Raw genomic sequence first — 18,915 nt, 5'->3', positions numbered from 1 at the left:
TCATTCATCTCTTAAGGAACCGGAGACTTTCCCTCTTGAAGGAAAAGGTCCAAAGGTCGGAGCAGTTCAGCAGCAGGACAGGGGGGATAAAGGGTGTCCTAAAGTCAAAGAGAGGCCCTATAGTTTTGCTTTTTAGTCTTATTTTTATACTCCTTCTCCTGTATTTGGTGCAGATTGTGATTGTATCGTGTGTTTTAACGGGGCTCCAGGCGGAATAGCTGACGCATCTGCGTGCAGCGAACGGGGGTCCTTGTAAATGCACAAATTAATTGTTAAGTGTTTCTGTTCTAATCTAATCTAATCCACTCTGCCACATGCTGATCTGTGACTAAGCTCTGTTTGTTGTGTGTTTTATGTGGTTGAGATCGCATGGCAGTCTCAAACGAAGCTTAAAACGACCAAATTGCATGTGAGGGTTAAAACCGGCTTTGTCTGCTGAATAATGACTCTGAGGAAAGGGCTAATTGAAACCTCGGGAAGATGCGTTTTCAGTGCTTGAACAAAATTTTAAGTGTGCCCTATTTATTGTAATGCCCCTTTTTTTTGCAGTCCTCTTTAAATGCCCGTATAAATCATGTGAACTCCAAATTATATTACGAGGCGTTTTTCCCACATTTGCCTGGTTGCGCCCTGGAGGGAGGGCCCCTGCCTGCCGGGACAATGCTCACGAGACAAGCGCGCCCCTCATCTCCAGGCCCGTCACGTGGGGCTGCTGGGAGCCGGGAGCCGCCGCCGGAGCCTCCTCCAGGACAAAGCGCCTGGAGCAGGGAGACACTGCGGGCCTTGTTCCTCCTCGCCTGGCTCCTCGTCAAGTGGGTGTTTGCTTACTGGGAGGACCGGGACCCCCCTGGAGGGGAGCGCAGCACACAGCCTCCGCTCAGCTCAGCTCTCACCAGCCAGGATGAGGACGATCAGCAGATTTGTGATCGGTTTGATTCATAGAGCCATCGTGGCGTCACGTGTGGAAAAAAAGGGGTTCATTGATCAATCTGTCTGATATATATATATATATAATATTTCAGTCCACCTCTACACCTGCATGCACAGCTTTCAATATCCAGTTTAGGGCCATATGGTGTCTCTCACTGGGCATTTCTCTTCCTGGTCTGAAGTCACATGACCACACACCCAGCCCACCTTTGCAGGTTTCCCATTGGCCAATATGCAGCTGTTTCTGATTGGTTGCCTTTTTCTATTGTTTGTTTCATTCCTATTTTTTTTTTTTTTTTAATTCTGCTTTGTGACCAAGGCCTATCAGTGAAGGTCTTTATGCCACAAGTGTAATATTAAGCTTCATGTCCCAGTTTTTTTTTTTTTTTTTGAATGCATGAGACCACAAATACACACAAGACTCTTGATATATGAGCAACGAAGCTGAGGAGTGGTTGGAGCATTTTTTTTTTTTTTTTTTTTTTTTTTTTTTTTTGATTGTCACTGAGTTACAAAAGCAAGAAATAAAGTCAAAGTGACGGCGATTGATGACGTCAGGGTTATTAGATTGTATTGTATTTGTAAATAATCCCAGTTTGGAGAGCATTTTCCCAAAGCTGCATTTTCAGCTGACCAAAAAAAAACCATTTTCCGTCACCGTGTGCACAAATCGGCACAATAACACGTCAAAGCAGCGTCTTATTTGCGACTTATTGGCCCGGAAAGGGACAGAATCCTTTGTATGGACTTTACCAGCCGTTTTCCATTTCTCTGTATTGTGCTGGAATAAACTGCTGTGAGAACCTCCTACCGACTTTCAGGATTTATTCTCTCTGGAAGGGTTACAAGCTGGTCTACAGGTTGAGAAAATTCAAACAACTGTGAGCGTATATGGGAGCTTTCATAACCCCCCTTGGCATAAAATCAAACGTCGATGCGCAGAACGAGCCTCTGAAGTCGACGTGCTGTGAGGCTCTTCACCCGGGCAGATGTCTTTACATCGTCTCTGCTCCGGCGGCATCCAGGTAAACTCCTCTTTACGCGCTGCACGGAGCGATACAGAGCACCGTGGAAGCCGAAGCTCATCGCCTGTGGCTGCTGTTAGATTACAATCACGTGTGATTTAATTACAGCCCGGTCTCCTCGCCGAGGCCGCCGTGGGGTGATGCAATGGAAAACTACGAACAGGTGGACCGTTTGAGGAAACGCTTACTCACACCGGCGGCCCTGCCAAGGCGAGGTGGTCAGCAGCGTCGAGCGCTCCCACCTTCCTTTCTTTGTCTTTTTCTTTCCCTCTCGGCCTCTTATTCTCTCTCTCTCTTGCTCTCTCTCTCTCTCGCTCTCTCTCCAGCATCTGGCTAAATCTCGCCAGTGTCCTTGCTAACGCCCTCGGGTGAACCGGGCCATGTCAAACCCAAATCCATCAATCACTCAGCGCCAGCCGAGAGGAAAGAGGGGGTGGAAAGGCAGAGAGGGAGGCAGGGATGGATGGGAGGAGGGTGAAGTATAGCCTCCAGTCCTCCTTCTCTCACCTTATCTCTCTCTCTCTCTCTCTCTCTCTCTCTCGTACCCTCTGTTTCCCATTACAGCGCGCACAAACTTCAGCTTTTACAGAGTCTGGAGTCAGCTGTCAGGTCACAAGAGAGACTCGCGCCTGATTCTAATCAAGTTTACAGAAGCAACACATATCAGAGGAGAGGAAACGAGGAGAGGAAACAAGGAGAGGAGAGGAAAGATGAAGCGGAAAAGGAGGGGTGACAGATGTGAAGGGGAAAGAGGGCAAGAAGAGCTCGACAAGAGAAGTCAAGAGACGTAAAAAGGAAAAGAGGAGGAAGGGAAGGGAAGGGAGGGGAAGAAGAAGAAGAAGAAGAAAAAAAGGGGGGAGGTGAGAGATGTGAGGAGATGTGAAGGGGAAGGAGGACAAGAGGAAGGAGACAAGAGAAGTCAAGAGAAGAAAAGCGAAAAGAAAAGCGGCAGGAGCTACGGGTGAGGCTGTCAGCAGGTGTGTGTGTGTGTGTGTGTGTGTGTGTGTGTGTGTGTGTCCTGTGCAGAATGAACTGTCCCTGTCACAGCCTCAGCTCCCCCTCTGGGCCGCCGCTGATTAATCGTCCGTCCGGCTCCTGTGATAGCGGCCACTTTAACCAGAGACTCCTGAGACGCTCACCCATGTCCCGTCCCTGCCAAGAGACGCCTCTCATGTACCCGCCCTGCCCTTCTCCGGCTAAAATTAGGAGATTTTTTTTTTCTACGTTTCAGCACCTCCCCACCAACACCACCACCACCACCCCTTGCCCCCCCTCTCTCTCTCTTTCTCTGGCTGCTACAAATAATCTGACATCAGCAGCCCCTTCACCTTGCCATGGGGGGATAATGTCTCTCTGTGGGAGCGCGGCTCTGGAACAAAAGGAGGGGGCTGCCAAAACAGCGTGATGTGCAGCGTGCATGCACCCTCGCCCCCCCACCCTCTGTTTACATGTGCAGCAGTGTGTGTGTGTGTGTGTGTGTGTGTCAGGTTTAGATAAAGCACCGCTGTCTCAGGTAAACGGCGACGTGCGGCGGGGAGCGGGGAAATGGCAGAGGCGACTTTGGACCCGCCCCCTCCCTCCTCTGCACAAATACCCACCCACCAATTAAGTCACCACACACACACACACACACACACACACACACTCACACACACATGCATGCGTGCACTACAGTACATGAAACTTCAAGTATCCTCAGAAACAGCAGATGACTACCGGCGGTTTCCTCTGATTAGGGCTGCAAATTATTATTATTTATCTTCATTTTCCCGCGACCCTAGTGAGGATAAGCAGTTTAGAAGATGAATGAATGAATGAATGAATCTTCATTTTCAATATTCGATTAATCATTCGGGAAATAAAGTGTCAAAAATAACAACAAATGCTCATGCAAAGCGATCAGAGCCCAAAGTCGTGCCTTCACATCGCTTCCTTTGTCTGGCCAGAGGTCAAATAAAGCAAATAATTCATTTTTATGATGACGTGAAGGGAGAAAAGTAAAGCGTCTCAGTGAAGTTGGAATCAGCCCGTTTAGCTCGTTTCACTTATTATGAAGTACCTAATCAAATAATCAAATCAAGATTATAATTGAGGATTTTTTTTTTTTCTGGCTACCAGCTAATCAGTAATTGTACTTATTGTTTCAGGCCTGCCTCTGATAAATGAGTCACGGTCTGAGGGCGGCAAACCTCTGACTCCTAACGTTCGTCACGTCTGAAGTGGATACAGGGGAAACTTTTTTTAAGCTCTCATGAAAACACATTGTTTCAAAATCAAATCTAGAATGGAACAAAAAAAAAAATGAATCAAATTCCACTCCGCCGACTTCGGAGGGGAACTGAATGATGCGGCCAAACAAAAGGATGTTTTGTTCCGGGGGGATCCGGGCCGTCAGAATAGCAATTTATGCAGTTTCGTGGGAAATCCACAATCTTGCACGACCTCGGCTCGCACTCGGCTCCCGACCTCTGACGCACTTCAGACAAATAACTTCACCACCCTGCCTTCAGCTGCCGTGATGCCACCTCCCCTTCCAAAAAAAAAAAAAAAAAAGATCTCATTGCTTTTCCACACAGTGAACAAAGACTGTCATACTCAGCATTGCCCCCCCCTCCCGCCTTCCTTCCTCCCCTCCCTCCCTCCCTCCCCGATAGGCTGCAGGACTACAGCATCCACCGGGCAGCTATACAGCCAGCTCGCAAAAAACCAGCCAAGGTCAATTGCCTTTCCCCCTCCTCTCATCCTGTGCTTTATGTAGCTTCACACCCGGGGAAAAGGAGCGCTGCGCTATTTCTGCTCTGCTGCAAGGTGACTGCTGCTTCACACCGGCGGAGGCGACAGGCGTGCCGGCGCGGGCGGGGCGGGGCGGGCGGGGCAAAACGACCAAAAACGTCCCGTCAATTAGAGCCGATGCGTTGCTTGGGCGTGAAAGCACCGGTGTCAACATCGACTCAAGTAAAAGGCCAAAGTCATGACAGCATTCAAAGATTAGATGTTACTTTTTTCCATCGGCTCTTAACCTCTTAACATGAGTGGACATCACATTTTGGGTTATATTACCGTAGTAGTTAATTCTGCTTACCTGGAGCCGCCTGGTCGCGTATGTGGACCCTTACACCACCTACCACTACTTGTTTTATATTTTCTTACAAGCATATGATGCCTGTGACTGTCCAAAGGGGGCAAACATGTTGTTAACTTCATTTTGTTTTTTTGCACTGTGACATTCAAAACACGTTCAAAAATATGTTTGTCTGTGTTATTAATGCAAGACGAAGCAGTCAGGACAAAACCAATGCAATGTTCAGGGTGGAAATAAAGACTTTTGCACTCTGTTACACAACGGCGACTTTATTGTGTTTTAAGGAAATTGAGAAGCAGTGTCCACATATTTGGACGTCATTTTTCTCTAAAACTACACCATGTAAAAAAGACGATGCTTAGTTTTTATACTTATCAGGGTCCAATAAGCCAAAATAGAATCATATGGATGTCAAACAAGAGCACAAAATGCACGGCCCAGCTTTGTTGAAACTCAAAACTTTGTTTAAATTTCTCGTGGAAACATCCCAAACATGTCCTGCTGAGTGTATAAATAAAATAATGCACAATACATATCTAGACATATAGCCTCCAGTGAAGCAGTGCAACCAGCAGATGCAGAATCTGTGTGCTCTTGTACAAGACAGACAGGAAGTTTTGTTTTTTTCTGACTTTGAAGCTGCTTAGCAGTCCAGGAGGTTATAAAAACGCACACACAGTGACATGCAGTGTTGATATGGAAAACAACGATGTTCCAAAAAATGCATAACGAGGCGAACGAGCGAGATAAGCGGGCGAAGAGAGAAAACTTTTGTCGTCCCTCCCTGTGTCGATACAGTTTCCCAGTAACGTCTGAATCTCTCTCTCTCTCTCTCTCTCTCTCTCTCTCTCTCTCTCTCCATTACAGTCCCTCGCTCCCAGATGTCTCCTTACAGCTGCCACGACTGACTGCAAACTCATTTATTACAGGTCACAAACGCCAAGTGCTTCATTTAAAAGGACGCACACTCACCCTCCCTCCCCTCCCCTTCCCCGGCACCAGTGAAAAATCTACCTGCAAGAATAGCAAGCAGAGCACAACGCTGCATCCGCACTAACACGCCGCTGGTGCCAAAGCGAGGTCTGGGGCCCGCGGGTGCCCTCCTGGGGGGCCCCGGCCCGAGGAAAAATGAGGAACAGTTTCATTTGCCTGTGTCAGGTGCTTGGCTCTTGCACAATAATCGTCTGCAAACAGCTTCTCCTGTTCCTCGCTGGTCGTCCGAGCCGCAGCAGACAGACAGTTATGTAAGTCTAACATAATCATATCTCACAATTAAGCTCTTTTCAGATGAGCCCTGGCCTAAACAGACGTCTGTGATATATTACTTTGCTGAAAAAAGGTCTGTAGACGAGCAGCTATAAACACACCGGGCAGAGAGAGGTGAAAAAAAAAAAAAAAAAAAAAGTCAGTCTCATGCATTAAAACAGCTTTCCACCTGAACCGAGCGCATCGCATCCCGAGCTTGTTTTGCATTCATTCGGGCGCACAAATCACAAAATCGAGATTACGCGTGAAGCATGTGTTCCGCCGGCCGTTTCCAATATCACTCAAAGCCTGTCTGTAATTACATTGTAAATGCAGATTAGCTATGAATATTTTAAAGGGGGATTACTAAAAGAGGAAAGAGAGAGTGAGAGAGGAAGAGAGAGAGAGTGAAAGAGAGAGAGAGAGAAATCAGCCCTTCAGCACACACCCACATGCAAAAACCCATGAAAAGCTCGTTTGAAGGTGGAGCTGTGCTTTCATGGCCAAGTTGTCAGCCTATTATCATCCTTTTATATATTCGCCACCATTATTAACTGGGAGCGGGAATAGAGAAATAATGTAACAAAAAGTGAGAATAAAACAAATCACTTTGACTTGTCAGGCTGTCGCTTCAGAGGGAAGGAAAGGAGGGAGGGAGGGAGGCAAAAAAAAAAAGAAAACAAGGCAGACAAACTCTTATCGTTGGACTTTCATTCTAAACCGCGGCGGTAATGAGTGTGTCTTAACAAAGATTAGCCATAATTTCCATTGTCATTTTAATTCTCTCGCATTATGTGGCGGCTTACAAAGCCGGGGATGAAGGCAGAGGGTGGGAGGAGGAAGAGGAGCAAGTACACACTGCTGCAGAAAGAGAGAGAGAACGAGAGGAGAGACAGACTCTGGAGCACAGTTAGGCTGTCAATCACCCTCCAACCCTCCAACCCATCCACACACACACACACACACACAGCCATGCCCAGACACACACACACACACACACTCACGCAGTATTTTCCAGCCCCCTTGTCAGTTTTAAACCCTCAAAACGTGCTTGTCAAAAGGCCCGCTGGCTGACAGTCTCCTCCAGCCTCGTGGAGTGTGGAGGAGGAGGAGGAGGAGGAGGAGGAGGAGCGGGACAGACGCTCTCATTGTGAGAGGAGCAGCAGCAACAACAAAGGCGATGCAGAGTCTCCCAAACTGACAGACATACATGATGCGCTCAGACTCCTGACATCTGTATTGTTCGGCGAACGGCGGAGCGAGGCGTCGAGGCGCCCGGGTCACGCACGTTCGCCTCATACTTCAGAATGATGGCCCAGGGTGAAGACAGCGTCCGCGTGTGTGTGTGTGTGCGTGTGTGTGTGTGAGTGTGTGTGTGTGTGGGGTTGTGATTGCGGGGGCGGCTGATTGGCACTAGCCTGGACTACACAGCCCATACAAAAAATAACTTCAGTAACCCTTTAATACATTTTGAAAGGATAAAATACAAACGCGACTGCAAATCTGGAATATTATAGAAATATGACCGCAAAAAAATATAATAAGAATAATAATAATAATAATAATTTTTTTTCTTTATTTTTTTATTATTTTTTTCTTTTTTTTTCTTTATTTATTTATTTTTCTTTCTTTCTTTCTTTATTTTTTTAAATCTTTTTTTTATTGATTTATTTAATCTGTAATCTGTGGATACTGCTGAAAAACTGTGAATTTCCTGCGGGATGAATAAAGTATCTATCTATCTATCTATCATAAGACAAGAAAATACCAGTGTACAATAACAGTGTACAATTTAACCCGTTATAGTAAGTAAAAGTGCTCATATTGTGTATTACATATGCATTATATATGCACCTACACTGTGTATGTCCCATATATTAATATCACAGTGACACCACCGGAGATAGAAAATGCCATAACTCATGACAAGATTTCGTTTTACTTAACACTTCATCAATAATCTAGCAATATTACAGTGATACCACAGGAGATGGAAAAAAAAATATGACAAAATTACTTCTGATTAGGGATGTGCTGGTGTTAAAATCACAATTATGTTGATAGCCAGTGCTGATTTTTGGGTTTAATGTGTTTCAGGCCGACATTATGCGATCCTCGAATGAGCACAAATTCGATCATTCAAATTGACGAAACAATCTTTCATATAATCTCCATTCAAATGACAGATTCTTTTTGTGAAAAACCATTTAAGAAGCCTCGTTAGCCCACGCTATACAACTGTCTGCTTTCACAAATTTCTGCTTCAAACAAAATAAAAAAGTTGCCTATTTAGTTGTAGTTTCTCGTTCCAAAAGTAAAAATTTGCAAGACTGCATTTGAACACATCACGATAACATAATAATTTATCTTCGCCTGATACTCGTTTTTACTGAACAGAGATTGAATGTAACTCTATAATAATAATGATGATGTAACTCTAAAAGTGACAAGCATAATATTGATCCATGAAAATAGACAGATAAATATCGACCACAGCCATCGGTAGATGTCACCTTATTGGCTGATTGATCAGTGGCGATCAACAAGGCCACCATGAAATCAATGCATCCCTACTTCTGATGAAAAATTCTTATGTACCATCATACAAATATCAGTGATACCAAATGAGACTGAAATGAGAAAATTATGATGTAAACCATCCAATTGTGTGCTTGCCGCTTTTGTTTGTTTGTTTGTCTGTCTGTTTGTTTGTTGACAGCTGAGTCTAAACAGTCCTCACTTCACTCAGCCATACTTGGCACCATAATTTTTCACAGAGTAGAACATAGAGCATCACAAACACACTGTGTGTCGCCATGGTGATGTTATAGGCTTGTTATATTGGCAGAACAGGAGCTCAAAGCAACATTATGTAATAACTTTTTACTTATTTTTTTTTTTTTTTAACTCTTAATCAAATCGATCCTGGGTAGTTTTATATACACCACCATGATTGTTGCTATGAGGGCAGAAACTCTTCCGAGGGTCCATACGCCCAGAAGAATAGTGTGTGTGTGTGTGTGTGTGTGTGTGTGTGGCCGCCTGACTGATTGACAGTAGCCTGCACTGTGCATGACATTGCATCATCTGGCCTCTTTTTATACAGCGCAGTGCTGTTTGTCTCGATCCCATTACAGCGTGCTCAGAGCGGCAGGATGGGCGAAGGGGCCCCGAGGATTTGATTTGGTTCCACACTGCAAGCTCCGACCGGCCCTTCACACACACACACACACACACACACACACACACACACACACACTCACCAGCCTAATTAAAACATGGCGGATTGATTTCACCACCACCCCAGCTCAATCCCCAATCTGTCTTGAGCAAACAGGGGCTGTGGTATATTCCTGTGAAAGATTTCAAACAGGCTTGCTTCTATGTGTGTGTGTGTGTGTGTGTGTGTGTGAGAGTTAGCGCTGCAATACCTTGTTAATGAAGGATCTAGGTCGCTGTGTACTCAGCACCCAGACCCCTCGCTGCATAGTGGCTACCAGTGTTTCTGCGTGTCTGGATCTCACTCTCTCACTCTCTTTCAGTCACACACACAAATATGTACACACACACACACAGAGATACACACACCATAAAATCAGGTTTACTCAATTTAGTGAAAGCAAGCAGACAAACCACAAACAGACAGAGACAGGAGGAGTGAAAATAACAAACAGCATTCCGTTTCAACAAACCCTATCAAATCTGCAGTAATCTAATTGTTTTATAAACCCGACTCCACCACGCCGCGGCCACTTAATTTGCCTTCTACATACACAAGTGATGAACAGCTGTCCAAATTAAGCCTGCATGAACACGGGTGCCGCTCCAAATCCAATTACGACCTCCCCCACAAAAAGGACATTTAATAGCCTGGATGACAGTGACGCATGGCGGAACACATACACATCCATGGGCCGCGTACAGTATGACGGATAAACGCTGGTGGGTTCGACGCTTGTAAAGGTCACGCAGGATATGATCCAATCATTTCTCGCGGACTGCAAGAAGATGCTCTCGGTGATGAGCCCTTCAAACAAATCAAACGTGGAAAACACTGACTCCAGGAGAAACGCGCCGCCTCCGTGCTGCAGCAGCCCCGGACGAAAGGCAACTACAAGCTTATCATAAATTGCAGAAGTGCGTGATACAAATATGAACGCCGAGCTACAAGCCCCTATAGGATCATATAAGCAAATAACAGCAGCAGCGGGGCAGATAATCAATACCATAAAGTAGAATAAGGTCACCGGGAGCTCACTATTGAGTACACACTCCAAGTCCCTATAGGAATATTAAAGTCATTCCTCATCAGGGATGTGTGAGCCGCGCTGTGGCCACTGGACTTGAGCCAGCTGTCCAGAGCAGTTGTTTGTTAGTGGAGACGCTGGAAGACTTGCAGGATAGTTACACACACAGGGCTGGGTACCAAACCTACACACCTCTACGGCACCGACCGAATTGCTTCAACGCTATGGAGCATCGAAAAATGCCATGGTGGTGAATTTTGTCATTCTGCACAAAATTTCAATACCGAAGACCCGTTTCAGCGAGCCAATAAGCACGCAGGACACTTATACCAACATCTAATAATGCCGGTGATTGGCTGTCTAACATTACATGTCATAAAGGTACAGTGGTGGAAAAAAGTTTTCGGACACCCTTAAAATTTTGCACAATCTCACAATCTCAAATATTATCATGAAATATTTGTGGAAAAATCGTTTTTGTTTTTCAAAAGTTGTGGCTGCATTAGACAGATACAAACAAATACAAATTATGTTTTTTTGTTTATTGTTTACAAGAAAAATTAACAAAACTAAATTCTTGACAGTGTAATCTTTATCTTCAGGCGTGTTTCCTGCGTTCGGTTCCTTGTTTTAGCCATTTTTCTGTCTGAAGAACTTTCAGATGTGCTGCTTTATATAGACACCAAGCTTGGCCACAAAAATTGTGTCTTTTAATAAAAAGAACCACCTTCATCACTGGTACCCAAATGACCCAATACTCAAAATTTCTTATGTATTTTTATGGAACCAATCCACTTGAAGTTTTTAATGGCTTTTTTAGGATTTGTTTAGTATTTTGGCTGTGACTGTACTAAAAGAAATTGCACTTAAAGACCTAAAGAGTGATTTCTTAATGCAATATTTCACAAATGCATGGGGTGTCCCAAAACTTTTTTCCACCACTGTATGCAGACAAAACGCTACATCACACCCAGAGATGTTGTAAAAATGAGTTTAGAGCGAGCATTTCCACAAACACGAGCTTCGTTAAGAGGAAGAACGGTGACAACGGTGGGCAGAAAGGCTGTCTGTGTCTCTCTGAGTGTGGGTGGAAGCAGGAGTCTCTCTCTCTTTCTGTGTGTCTCACCTGCACGTTTCTCCCATGGGTGTCACCTGAGCATGACACAGTGTGGATGCTGACGTTACTTCAGCCCAGAGGAGTCCAAATGTGATCAGCTTCAGTCATCACAGCAGAGGGGAAGGCTCAAGCAACAAAATTTGATATCTATTTTGGAGGCCATATTGGAAAAAAAAAAATAGTAACAATGGAGCATTCAGGAGCAGCGTGATCCTCATGTAATAATCGATCATAATGGCCAAATAATAGGGGTGCATTGATTTTTGAAATGAAACCAAAAAGCCGTGATTGTGCAGTTCGGTGAGCCAAGATTTTTTTTTTTTTTTTCCCTCAGCAGAGTTTTTGCACATCATTTTTTTTTTTTTTTTTTGGATGCGAAATTACAGCCAACACAATCATAACGTAGAGTATTCAGCACTGCTCTTGACTAATAATGGCATTAGTAATAACTAATAACTGACTTTTTCCACAAGGCTTTCCACTGCTATATTTCACGGCTTCCAGAGAACACTGGCAAAAGCACTACTCCGCCTTTTTATGTGTTGAATTATGGGTTGGTGCTTGAATTAAGAAGAGACAATCTGAATTCTGAGTCAGGTCAACTTTTCAAAGTCAAACTGTGATGCAAACTGTGGTGTAAACTGAACCATGAGGCAGGTGAACTGTAACACCCCTGCCAAACAAACTCTTCTTCATTGATTTTCTCCCACATACTTGGATCACTGACATGATCGCAGCTGCAGGATTTGGTGGCGCATGATATGAGATGCAGGACCTTCGCCATGGCTTTGGGTTTAATGGACTGATGCCCTGCATTTAAGGAGGTGCTCTTCATGTCTTCACCCAGAAGACAAAGAACGGAGGAAAGTCTAATTTTCCCTTCACCAACCCGTGGAAGTGGATCACCGCTGAATCAAAGGCCGCCATTCTTCCAATAAAGCGCCAGAGACAGGAGGGTCAAGGCGACAACAGGCGGAGATATGACTCTGAGAAGGCTTTGTGGAGAAGTGGAGCTGTGTGGGCCAGTAAATGTGACACCATTCTTTCTTTCTGCCTCACATTTTAGAGAATAAAGTACAAGAAGTGCTGCTCTACAGTGTGGAGAGAGTGCAAAAAAAAGAGAGAAAAATAATAATCCCTCATCTCTCTCTCTCTCTCTCTCTCTCTCTCTCTCTCTCTCTGCGGCAGCCGAGCCTCTCTGTGCCTTGTAAACATTTGGATGTACTGTGAACTCATCCTGTTCATCATCTGCACGCTGTCAACTTTAGACGTGTAAGCGCTGGAAGGAGCCGTTTAAAAAGTAAAATCAGGGAAGCAGTGGAGCGTAAAGCCGGCTAAAGTCGACCTAAGTCCTAAATTCACAGCATATCTGAGATAAGAGGTATCAAACTGAGGGGAGCAGTATGAAAATAGAGTTTTAAGGTGGAAAAAGAAATATATAAATGAATGTTTTTGTTTTTTTTTCTCTTAAAATATAGCAGATTTTGTTTATACTGGCAGAGTGTTGCTGTTGGTGGTCACCAGCTGCTGGTCACAGTTTATCCACATTTTAATTTACTGCAGTATGAATGAAAGAAGACCTTCACACACACACACACACACACACACACACTGTTGCATATGGAAGAGGTGACTTGACTTTACTCCTGCGCTCACAGTATATGAATATTCAAAAACACAAATAGAGTTTTGGACTGAGGCCATATGTTTCAAACTTGGAAACTGCCTGCACTTCCAGCCTCCAGCCTCCAACTTCCAGTGGAGCTGCAGTGACGGAGCGAGACTGCAGACAAGCAGCGGGGCATGTGAGAACCTCGTAACTCCAAACTCTGCTGCTTTTTTCATGTTTTAATTTGCCGGATTTCATGCTTCTCTGTGAGTTGAAAGGATTATGCAACCACTGGGTGTTTGTAACCTTTCAAACTCGGGTGGATGAACTCAAAATGCACTGCGGTCAAGCTACAGAAAAAAAAAAAAAAAAATCAAGGCAGTTCCTCTGAGCCGCTCTCCCACTGTGGAGATACGAGCTTTCCGGCTGACAGCGATGATACATGTATAGGTTTTGACATTTTATTGAGGAGCCTCAAGGCAAAGACGACACATCAAGGGAGATGCACCCGTGCACCTCTGAGGATTTCACATAGAGACGTTACGGTGGAGACAGGTGGGTGGCACCGCGCGCCTGCGTGTGATCCGGCGTTAAAACCTGCGGCCACGTCACGCGCCAGACAAGGAATCCGGCGCGCGCGCGCACAGGTGCGAGCCACGGCACACGCACGCATAATTTACGGGCACGTGCACGCGCGTTTTCCCATCTCTGCTTTTCTGTCTCCTTCTCACAGACGGGACTTAATCCGTGTTTAAGCCGATTAACACACTGATATTTGTATTATGTGCTCTTCCGCTGCCGCGTCTCTCTCTCTCTCTCTCTCTCTCTCTGTCTCTCTCTCTCCCCCACCGTGAACTGCCAAATGCCACAATATTCTGATTTGTATTCACACCCTAAAGTGTGGAGCCCTACAAGAAAAGGAGATGATATCGGCCCATCTCTGCGGAAGTGAATCTCTCTCTCTCTCTCTCTCTCTCTCTCTCTCTCTCTTACACACACACACACACACACACACACACACACACACACACACACACACTCTGCCTATATGTCATACAGTAGACTGCAACTGACTCTCGCTGTAGGGGAAATAGGAATTCCCAGTTTATTGTTTTGTGGTTCCTCTGATGTCATTTGAATAAATGGTTCCTGCTGGTCACTTCCCTTTCCCTCACAGCTCGCCCGTATCTGTGACACGCTGCGGAAATGCCCACCTTAACTCTTCGCAGTCTATTTTTATTCTGTTCAGTTATGTGGAAAAATGATTTCACTTGTCTCCAGTGCAAATCAGAAGGTCAGATTTCTTGGTGTCATGTTCTGGCCTGACTCTTGTTTCCAGAAATTCCCCGGAACAAGCGAAACTTGCGTTGGAAACAAGTGGAACTGGCTCAGAAACAAGATTCCCAAAATCGAGTGTGCGGTGCGGACGTTCTGTGCGTAAAGTTGCGGAGAGCACGCAGGCTCTCGGCCGCACCGCACATCCCCGTCTCAGCTTCAGCCTCCGCCGCCGCGCCTCCTCGAAGCCGCATCTTTGTCTAACCCTCTGATTCAATCACCGTTTTGTCCCCCTTGAGGCGCTACTGGACGCCGCGGCTCTTATTAAAAACAGGCGGTGGGTTATTATTGTGAGGGGCGCTCCATGGTGCGCATCCAGAGGTTAAAATAAAAAATTAAAATATATATTTAAAAAAAAGCATATTCACTGCACAGACCGCCCGGTTAAACACGCCACTCACTTCCACATTCACTGTCTTCTATTAAAACAAATGATATTGAGCTCATCTGGTTCATTTGTGGTTTTTTAACAAGTGTGGATTCTCAAATAAAGCAGGATAAAGCGCTGGGATCCAGAAAACGAACAGCGATCCAAACGCCTTCTCGCCGCAAGCAGATCTGGGGTGGAAACAAGTGGAATGACATCAGTGATAGATCTGCTGCACTTGTTTGAGGGGGAAATGATTTTAGATTCAACAGACGAGATGAGATGGTGAGGATATCTGTGCTGTGTGTGTGTTTATGCGTGTTTGCGGTCCCGATCCAACAATGACATGAAGGAAAGCCTTTAAGTTAACAGAGAGAGGAAGACGACGGTGAGGAAGGGGTTATCGTTAGAAACCCGGCTGGCATTGGCTGGGCACTAAATGGGTGACAGGAGCGGTGTCTGTTAGGTGTCAGTGGCTGAAACAGGAACATTCATGCACGATGATGATGATGATGATGATGATGATGATGATGATGATGATGAGATGATGATGGTGTTTGCCCTTGTCGATTCAATTTGGAGAACATTTGTCATTTGCAACCTGGAGCCACCTGAACCCCCCTCCTCTCTCTCTCTCTCTCTCTCTCTCTCTCTCTCTCTCTCTCTCTCTCTCTCTCTCTCTCTCTCTCTCTCTCAGCGCGCCTATAGGTGCCCCCGCGCGTAAAGAGCGCCTCTGCATCATACCAACGGTACTGCGACCGTCACACTGAAAAGGTCCTATGCGCTTTACAGTAACACTTGTTCTCAAACTGTGGTCCGGGGCAGGCCAGGGGGTTCTTACAGGAGGGTCCAGAGCAAAATGCCAATAATTATTTACCTCCTTTATATTTTTATTGACTGTATTATTAGGATTAGAGAATGTACAGCAATGTCTGTTCTCAGTTTTCACACTCATCACTGTTATCTGCGCACAGCTTAAACAATCCTCCAGTTCAATGCAACACAAAGACAAAAACAGACACAAAAATCCTCCCGTGTGGATCTCTGAGACTGAATCTTATCCCAAATGTCTGTGTGCCATGAATCCGTCTGAGAAGCCCAAGGCTATCATGTGCAAGCTTAGTGTCCCACTAACCGATACGCACAGTGCCGAATCGATCAATAAATGATAACTACAGCCCACAGCATCATCGCAGCCACAATCCTGTGATATCGTGTCAATGGTAAATAAATCTGGGAGGGGAAACAAAGTCAAGACGGAACTTTTGACTGCTTGAATGCTTGGATATCCATCCAGTCCATGTGAGGTGAGACAAGAGCGAAAAGAAAGGCAGTCTCTCCTCGGTGGGTTTCTCCACTGTGTCTCCGCGTCTAAAGGACACGTGTGATGGACATTCAATGCCCTCTATTCTCTCCAAATTCAACAGTGCCGCTCTGTGCACGAAGAAAACAGGGCAACTCACTCGTTTAGATTCAGTCGGCTCGTCGCAAAAGAAATTCTAGGTACTGATACAACCACCAAAATGTTTTTTTTTTTTTTTACCTTGCCCTCTAACCATCTTTTATTATCAGGGTGCTACGGATCAATACGTCGCCCTTTTTTCCTTCAGGGGAATGTTAAGGCTGTTATTGCTTTTGGAGATTCTCCGACACTGATGTTCACAATTACTGCTGAAAACTGACAGCAGAATGTGCAGACTGGATCTTTCCAGGTCCTCTGCCCTTGCTACGAGCGGGGAAATAAAATAAAATGCAATGGAAAAAGCCGTGTCAGGTGGATAGCAGTGCCACTGCGCCCCGTGCGCACCGAGCAGGTCCGTGGATACGCAAAATTGCGCACCGGCGGACAGACGCTTCATACGGATGCAGTTCACTCACCTGATTGTGAAGAGCTCGACCCAAACAAGACGCAAGTCAGGAGAAAGCCGAAGCAACACAGGGCAGTCGTTCGCTTCATTTTTCTGTGCTTGGTAAATAACTCCTTTAAATTCACATGTCCAATGGCGGATCCCTCCTTGAAATAGCCGTAAAAGATGAAACGTTTGCTCTTAAAGCCTCTTCAGCCTCTCAGTTTGGGACTTTTGCTGCTTTGGGTTAAGTTCACAATTAGTCCGGCTGTCACCCGCCTCGCCAGTCAGCGCCTTCTGGTCCAATTTGTGACTGAAGTTGACGCAGAAATTGTCAGGTATTAGTCTCCAAATCGCGCAGCGTAAAGCTTGGCCAAATAGTATAAAGCAGTGCTCATGCCATTACTCCCCGACTTGGATACAGTATGCAGCTGGAGACTCGCGTTCTTCAGACACACCCCCCACCGCCCGGCTCCTCCCACACACCACCCGATTGGCTCACCTGCCCGTCGATCTCCGCCAACCACGCCCTCCTTAACTCCATGCCCGTCGCCATTGGCTGACACAAGTTGCCAAAATCCCCTGAATTTGTTGCGTCGGCTCCGTTGCACCTGTCACACCGAAGACAATAGAGATAAATGCTGCTAAAAAGATTTATACTAAGTACCTTATAATGGAGAGATGAATTTACCGTAGCGCACGGTTTCCCACGCGTTTTTTTTTAATGTTTCAGCTTCCAGTTGGATGAGATTTAGACCCAAGGACCCATATGGGAGAATTTAACTTGTTTCTGATTTAGTGTTGAACTGTAAAAGTGTCTGCACCGTGCATGGGCAGATAATGGTAGTGAAAGTGAAACCCATTAGAAAAGTTATTCTCATACATTATCTAAAGATTTAAATTACAGAAAAAATAAAACCTCTTAATTTTCTAAGGGCTTATGTGAAATCCAATGCCTGATACAGAAAATACTGCTTTTAAAAAAAGGCAAAAAAAAAAATGTTGCTTCATATTACAAAGACCATGATTCTTGAGTGATATGCTAAGGCAATGAGAAGAAATTTTGACAGCAATTATAACCCAAGAGACTTTTTTCTTTTCTTTTCTTTTGGGGGTCCATGTTATCAGCTTGCACTACTACAGAAGGCAATATTGCTTATCTCTCCCTACCCACAATAATGTAGTCTATCATTTCCCTCAGGTAGCTCAGTGGAAATCACACAAATAGAAAAAGAAAAAAGAAAAAAGTTGGAGTATTATCATTGTGCTCAAGTGGCTGCTTGGCAGAGGCTGAGAGCAGTGACTTTGCAGTGTAACAAGTAGGAAACTCCTGTGACAAAAGGTTATTACCTCCTGAACCGCTCGCCACCTTTTATTCACACCTCAGGTCACCGCCTGCTGTTACAATATGTGCACACATCTGGACAGACGGTCCGCACACACTGACCGTCCCTGCGTGTCCACACACACACACACACACACACACACACACAAAGAGAAAGAAGAAGTCAAATACTTCTAGTTTATTTGCCATAGTCTGCTTTGTAATGCTGCATATCATCAGTATTGTTTGTGTAATTTATTTAGAGAGATGGAGATGGAGCTACAGGGTGGGGTAGGTGGGTGGGGGGTGCTAATAATATGAAAATATTCTGGGAAATATCTAATTATGTTCATGTTGCGATAAACGGCTAAACAAAAATATATTTAAAAAAGAAAAAGATTGACTATATGTCACTCTTTTGAAACTATTATCATAAGCCTAAACAAGCAAAACAAGTACAATTTTTTTTAAGGAGAAGAAGAAGAAGATGAGTTTTGTCCCATTGCTGCATGACTCAGTGATTTTAACTTTTAAATTAAATTTAAATTTCTGCAAGTCATAGGCCTACACCTGTGTGGTGTATATGTTATGACAAGTATGGAGTCTTTTAAGGGACAAAAGCCCGAACACGTCCCTTTCTGGTGGTATAATTGATTTTTGCTCACACTGGTGGCTGCTAGTCTCATGATAATCACTTGACTGGAGGTGATAGTTTACCTTCTTTTTTAGTTTTCCCAGCACATCAATTTTTTTTTTTTTTTTTTTTTTTTTTTTACGCCATTTTGCT

General features: G+C 44.9%; 1 protein-coding gene across 2 annotated transcripts in view; it reads right to left on the bottom strand.

Annotated features, from left to right (window-relative positions):
• erbb4b (erb-b2 receptor tyrosine kinase 4b) overlaps nt 1–17,189 on the bottom strand; it is a 516,511-nt gene extending 499,322 nt beyond the window's left edge. For both annotated transcript variants that reach the window (XM_030080353.1, XM_030080354.1), the window contains exon 1: nt 16,836–17,189. In XM_030080353.1, coding sequence (XP_029936213.1) covers nt 16,836–16,914 — 79 coding nt within the window. In that variant the 5' untranslated portion in view covers nt 16,915–17,189. The remainder of the gene's footprint in view (nt 1–16,835) is intronic.
• Between the last annotated feature and the right edge of the window lie 1,726 nt (nt 17,190–18,915).

The sequence above is a fragment of the Myripristis murdjan genome, chromosome 21 (assembly GCF_902150065.1).
Source record: "Myripristis murdjan chromosome 21, fMyrMur1.1, whole genome shotgun sequence".
Classification (NCBI taxonomy): Eukaryota; Metazoa; Chordata; class Actinopteri; order Holocentriformes; family Holocentridae; genus Myripristis; species Myripristis murdjan.
Note: the sequence above shows the minus strand (reverse complement) of the source record. Positions and strands in the feature narration are given on the sequence as shown.